Source organism: Chanodichthys erythropterus, chromosome 6, assembly GCF_024489055.1.
Source record: "Chanodichthys erythropterus isolate Z2021 chromosome 6, ASM2448905v1, whole genome shotgun sequence".
Classification (NCBI taxonomy): Eukaryota; Metazoa; Chordata; class Actinopteri; order Cypriniformes; family Xenocyprididae; genus Chanodichthys; species Chanodichthys erythropterus.
Window position 1 is genome coordinate 33,042,483 of NC_090226.1, and position 7,397 is coordinate 33,049,879.

General features: G+C 33.9%; 1 protein-coding gene across 1 annotated transcript; it reads right to left on the bottom strand.

The window, feature by feature from the left end:
• Window positions 1-4,392: 4,392 nt before the first annotated feature.
• hoxc13b (homeobox C13b) lies at window positions 4,393-7,196 on the bottom strand. Its single transcript, XM_067387527.1, is given in 3 exon segments — window positions 4,393-4,652; window positions 6,558-7,105; window positions 7,144-7,196. Coding segments are annotated over 3 exon segments (861 nt in total).
• Between the last annotated feature and the right edge of the window lie 201 nt (window positions 7,197-7,397).

A 7,397-nucleotide genomic window follows, 5' to 3' on the forward strand; every position in this document is an offset into this window, starting at 1 on the left:
AACAATTGTCATGCAATTATGAGGATATGTAGTCATGGTATAGGCCTGACCACAACTTCATAAAAAAAAATAATAAAAAAAAAAAAGTAATTTTGGAGGCACACATGAAAAGAGTGCATAGTTTTTGTCAATGACATCTTAATGTTAGACATCAGAAGGGTCTACTTTTTGTCTGGCCAACCAGTAGACCACACAGTCCACATTCTTGAAATAGTGGAATAGTTTAAAATAGTGGCAAACAATTCTGTTTACATGCTGATGAGATCATAGAAGAAAAAGGGGAGAAATATAGGCTACCTGTGTGTATAAAAATGGCTGTTTGAATCTAAACAATCATTTAGTAACCAATATTTTAGTCAACTTCCCTGATTTTAGCTATTTATAATATATTATATTATGTTATAATATAATATAATATAATATAATATAATATAATATAATATAATATAATATAATATAATATAATATAATATAATATAATATAATATAATATAATATAATAAATTTGAGCTAACCCACAACTAAGAAAAGTTTATTTTTAATAATTTTACAGAATGCCTAGACAATAAAAAAGACAGACAGAGGTGTGTCTGCCAATGTGATGACGTTTCAAAGAAGGGCAGGACAGTCAGATCAGTTGAGAAGAAAACATTGAAAGCCAGACCTCAGAAAACTTTTGTGTTGTTTGTATGGAGCCATTTTGCAACTAAAAGTCATTTTTGCAACTAAAAGAAGTGTATGAAGCCTCTGAACCCACCAAACCTGCACTCTATAGGGTTAACAACATTCATTTGTCACCATTGTGACTCTGATTGAGAACATTCACACAACTCACACACATTGACAGTGTTTTTTGTTAGGCCTACATGTTTTGTACACAGGTACACTAGAGTCAAGTGTTCATTAAGGATAAATACCGTTAAGAAAGTTTGTTCTTTACAAACACTTCCGAGTCAAACTCACAGTGGATTTGAGTTATAGTCAGTCACAGAGAGGCATTGTTTTGGATTGTTCTTATGGATTGCTTCAGTAAACCATTTTTTTAAAGCATATTGCATAATGTGGACTCTGTTTTTGGTTCTTTAGTTTAATTGAAACTTATCTCAGCATGTGTACAAGTGGGGTTAGTGAGGTAGATTCTTACAAAGGCACACAATGTATTTCACACCAACTCATAACGGATGTGATATTCTTGCAGAGGTTTGCCTTTTGTCGTAAAGAAATAACAATTTGATCAATCTAGCTCAAAATTATAATATAATATAATATAATATAATATAATATAATATAATATAATAAAACATGTAAGCAATAAGTTGCGAAGCAGAGTGCAACCCCTTTAGCTGTGACTCATTCATGATACAGCACTATCCTGGAGTACCTTAATGCTTTTATAAAACATTTATAATTTAACCCTTTCATGCATGAATTATTAAATCACAAAGTAATAATTTTTTGTTTTTGTTTTTAATGTTTTGTTTTTACTTTTAAACAAGTGAAAAATCATGCCAATAAATCTTCTCCCCAAAATATTTTATTTCGATGGAGTTACATATCTGTCCACTGTAGTGGACACCATGCATCAATGATATAAAAAGTGATTCAATAGAACTCAATGCTTGGTCTAAAAAAACCTTTAAAACATGCATGTTTTTAAAACATTTACTAAGAGCAAATGTATGAATGCAAATAAGAAGACTGACAGCCTCTGAAGTCGTCTGAAATTGTTCTTTGAAATGAACATTTCTTATCAGACTCCTATGTATAGGTGTCTATATACTTTTGAATGGGATGAGGCTGGGATTTAGCAGGTTTGAAGTTAAAGTATTTGATGAACGTATAGTATGTGCGGAGAGCATTCACTCAATATCATTATCTCATTTTTGACAGATGTGGCTTTTAGAGGCTTTTGCATCAGAAGTCTTAGTACAACGTTAAATAACAACAATAATGAGGATATTTGAAAAACATAATATTCTATGTCTCTAAACTCCTTTTTTTACTTTAAAATTGGCCAACTTTTGTTTAAAAATATTAAAACCAGTATCATATGTGAGCACAACACACACACACACACACAAACACACACACACACACACACACACACACACACACACACACACACACACACACACACACACACACACACACACACACACACACACACACACACACACACACACACACACACACACACACAAACCCTCAAATGCAATCATACACACATCCATGTCCTAGTATATTCCTACAATTTTTTATGACCTAATAAGACTGTATAGGCCTAAGCATTTAAATAAATTATAAAATTTGAAGACTATTGCTGTTTAATAAAAATATATCATAATTTTAACTAAATCATACAAATAAGGAGGAACCCATATATAGACCCAATAGGCATAATATACACTTTGGTGCATGACGTCGGCTGTAGTGGACAGATGTATTTTCTGTCACAGAGAAAATTTTACAATTTTGTTTTTGTTTGTTTTGTTAAAATCTGGATTAAGGTATTCCTTACATCCTATTTATCTGAAAAAATATTCAATTTTTCTGAGAATATAAGGATTTAACACTTATTCCTGAGGTACTTGGTGCATCTCCTCTTCTGTCCGCCTTTTTGATTATATGATGTAACATCTCAGGACAACAAAGATATACAAATACACTTATTACTGTAATTGGAATCATAGACAAGGCTTTGGGTAGGCTATACACCACTTGGTGGTCGGGACATGGTACTACAACCTAAATGGTTAAAAATGGCTTCCAAATATCACATGCATGAAGGGATAATATAATATAATATAATATAATATAATATAATATAATATAATATAATATAATATAATATAATATAATATAATATAATATAATATAATATAATGAATTATCGATATAGGGTGAGTTTCTCAAAAGTTTCGTTAGCCAAATGCGGTCACAAGTTCTGTCGTTACCAACAATGTTTAACAATTTAATCTTTTCCTGACACCATAGTTCCGAAGAAAATTCGCAAACTGCATCGCGAACTTGAGTGGTTGGAACTACAGCTCTTGACCTGTGGATAGAAATATTTCTTGTTAGTATGACGTGTGCTAACATGCAGTGTTATATTTATATTTCATTAATTTTAAATATGCATTTCAACCCCAGAGTATCACGTAAGTGCAACGCTATCTCACGACCAATTCGTACATATTTTACACAGTGGCTTATTCGTACGAATTCATACATTTTCCCTAAACCCCACTGACTGGTAGGTTTAGGTGTGGGATTAGGGGTAGGTCATTCGTACGAATTCATACGAAATAGCCACCTTGTAAAATATGTTCGAATTGCTGTGAGCGATTTTTGTACTGTACAAACTCTATTCTCTCCCCTAATCCCAATCCTCCATAACAGATATCTTTCTGCATTTTTAGATTTTCAAAAAAAAACAACAACAAAAAAACAACAACACTTAGTATGATTTATAAGCTGTTTTCCACATGGGGACCAAAAAGTAAAGTGATGACCCAGGTGCTTTGTCACTGAACTTATTTTCTGCACATTATTTTCACTTATGTGCAGTATGTTATTTATTTATTTATTTTTAAATTATTAATAAAGTTCCAATTGATCTCCATTGTTAATAAGAGAGATACTTCACTTACAATGAAATTGCATGACAATATTGGGTAACAAAAATGTTAAAATAAGAAAGGTATGTTTTTTTTTTTGGGGGGGGGGGGCGATAAACAAAGTATTTATGTAAACACGTTTTAGCAATTAATACGTTTCTATAAAACACAAGAACATTTTATGACATATATGCACTTGCTATAAAATGGAGCAAAAACGCTAGGGAGAAAAGTACACAAAACATTGCTGCAAAGCTAACAATTAACAAACAATGGATGACTTTACGTTTTGATGGACAGAACATTTTGATATAGGCCTACAATAATTACCATTCCAGTTGTTTTTGAAACTCACAACCTTCTGCAATAGAACAAAAGCTATAAGCAAACAAGGCAAGAATTTTCAAATCTGACACACCATAGTCTTAAATTATAAATAGCAGTGATAAATTTAAAAACAACAGTCTTGTTTACACCATATTAATATCGAACGCAAAACCAACGAATCACATATGAATAGTATGGGGTGTTCTTCAGTAAAAATGAACAATCATCAGACCTCCTAGGCATTCCAGAATACGTTAACTGATTCTTTAATATAAGATGAATGATGTTGTGACTCCTCTCTGGAAACGTATCTATTACTGCAATGTAAGGCTACTGCAACTGTAATGTATGCCATCTTTTTGCCATATGTTCAGATGTTAGATCCGTTGAATGTGGAATGTTTTTTTTTCTGCTTGAATGATGAAATTGTTCGCGCAAACAAGGCTAATCAAATAACATGCATGACTTTGCTTGGCTTTGATTTACACACGAACTTCTTTTCCTTGACACGGCGGTTCTGGAACCAGATGGTCACCTGGCGTTCGGAGAGATTGGTTGTGGCGGAGATACGCCTTCTTTTGTCTTTGGTGATGAACTTGCTGGCTGCATACTCTTTCTCCAGCTCCTTTAGTTGAATTTTAGTGTAAGGTACCCTCTTCTTACGACCGCGATGATACCCATTAATCTCGGTCTGGTGTGGCACCACATCTGCAAAAATGGTGTAAGACGGGAAGAACAACTTAGAAATTCTGACAAAGCGTTTAATTTTGCACTAACAATCCGACCTTTTTAGAGTTAAGGGTTCGATGCGTTTGTTGTCTCTGAGTCATCTAATCTGATTTGATCGTCGTTGGTATAAGAAAATTCGTTGTTTTAAATTAACCTTTTCAAACAGATTGGAAATGTTTACAGTGAGCTGATACAAACAAGCGATTTTTAAGTGAGGAATTCTAACTCCAACACTAATTTATACTGTAGGTTATATGTCTAGTCTGAGACATTGGTGAATCCCGAAAGAAAGGCCTAAACCTGAATATCGTTACTCGCAATTTATTTTTGTGACGTCTAGGCCTACATATTCCACATCACTGAATTATACAATTAGTTAACGAAATGTTATGAAACAATAGCACTCATTAATGTGATTAACACTAATTTTGTATTTTAAGTAAATCCGCATACATATCTTTATACGTGTCCTCAGTAAGCAAAATCTCCACTTTTCTCTACAATGGTACCAATGTTTTTTTTTTTTTTTTTTTTTTTAATAATTGCAAGATTATTAATGAACATTAAAGAATATTAAACCGTATAAAGCACCCTGTATATGACACGCTCTTGGATAGGATGAGGGTGGGGGAGTGGGGGTTTCGTACGTATAATACGCCATAAAGTGCGTATCATATGCACGCGAAAAACTGCGTACCATAAGCACGCCAAAACTCATTTTGGCGTATTCTACGAGATTACAAACTCATACTATTGATACGCATTTTATTTCTACTTTATATCATAATTATGAGTTACTAAAGCATGATGTGTTCCCCATGTGTCGGGAATGGACATCCATAGTGTTTTCCAGCCGTTTCCCTCCAAAATGGCTCATAAAAAAACTTTCTTATAATTTCTAGAAGATGTTTTCGTTCTAGAAGATGAAATCCATTTAAATTCTTTATTAACGTTGGTTCATATTCGCCCTAATTAATTTATTCAAGTAGACTGTAGACAGCAAATGACTGTAGAAGCATGAAGGAATTAGCCTACATTAATCTGAAGCAAATAAACCAAGTTTAGAAGAGAACACGCATTTTTTTATGTATAGATCACAAATAATAATATTATTGAGTAAATCGAACAATCTGAGTCTAAAACAATAATGGTTATAGTAGGCCTATCTGTCAAAGCAGAATATAAGATGATATATTTAAAAATTATAACTTGTCCAAATATTGTACATTTGCAAATAAATATTTCAATCAATGCGGATTCATTAGACTGTTTGTTTTTTTAATACAATATCCAAGTTTGAGTTGGGATATATATATATATATATATATATATATATATATATATATATATATATATATATATATATATATATATATATATATGGCCTTTAGAGTCTTGGGCTGCTTTTTCCAAAGCCAACTGTGGTCGCAAGCTCCATTTAACTCTATTGATGGAACTTGCGACCCTAGTTGGCTTTGGGAAACCCAGCCCAGACTCTAAAGGTTTCATCAATAGAGTTAAATTGAACTTTTTTAGGAAACGAAGCCCTGATTGGTTACTTGGAATATTAATACAATATATATGCCTATAGGCTAGGCATATTGTTTAAGTAAAATGCATCAAAAAAAAAAAAAAAAAAAATCAACTCTGAAGTTTAAATAAGCTACATTTTAAACTGACATCTGCCAATCAACGTCTCGGTTAAGAATGAATCTAAGAACTATTACGGAAAACCACTATCGGGTACAACAATAAGGCCTTCATGAACATATTTAAGATTGGAATTTCCTGAAAGTCACTACTCTTCAACTCCAATACTGCAAGTATAAATTATCATAAATCATCAAGTATAAATTTATCATTTTTGCTGATATTTCATTTTACCCAAACACTGTGAATTCCATAGGTGGTTAAAATGTGTTTGATCCTTAGAACAACATCGTTGCTCATCCCAGCCGTTCGACAGTGCCCACTGCTGATAACTGTCCACAGGAAATAAAGTTTCATGCCGTGACTCTGGGTGCGCGCTGATTCCTGGTACAAGCGGGACATCCAAATAGCCGGAGACAGTCTTGTAAGAGCCGGCAAAGCTTGAGTAAATAGCAAAATCTTTGGATCTACTGGAAAGCTCTTCAGATGGAAGCACGCCGCTTGGTTCCAGGTATTTTTCTGGATTTTGTTGAGAGTACGAAAGACGACATCCATAATATGGACTCCCAAACGGGTATCCGTAGCTTAGTGGTGTGCCCGATGAGGTCTGGGGCGCAGGGCATTGCCAGCCGGTATCTTGTGCCGTGATATCCGGGTACACTGTACACTGGTGATTCGAGAAGTTGTGGCGCCCCAGTACAGGGTGCGAGATAAAATCACTGCAACGAGAGGCAGGATTGCTCCCACTCAGTCCCTCCATGGTTTTGTTTTTATGAGTATTACTTTCATTCGATTTTTTTTTCTTCTTCTTCTTCATTACACGTAAAACAATGTGTCCGCCCAGCGTCAATGCAGATTCAGCGAAATCGTCATTGGTTGTCAATGCTTTTTAAAACTAGACTGACACCTCACTTCCAACCTAATTTTCTCCGCGCACGCATGCGCGTCATTAAACCCTGTTTCACTATTAAGAATAACATGACTATCGAGACAAAGCGAGTAAGGGAATTTCTTACAGGGGAAGATGCTCAGTATCACTGACCACAAAACAGTCATCAAAAAAGAGAAAGTTCA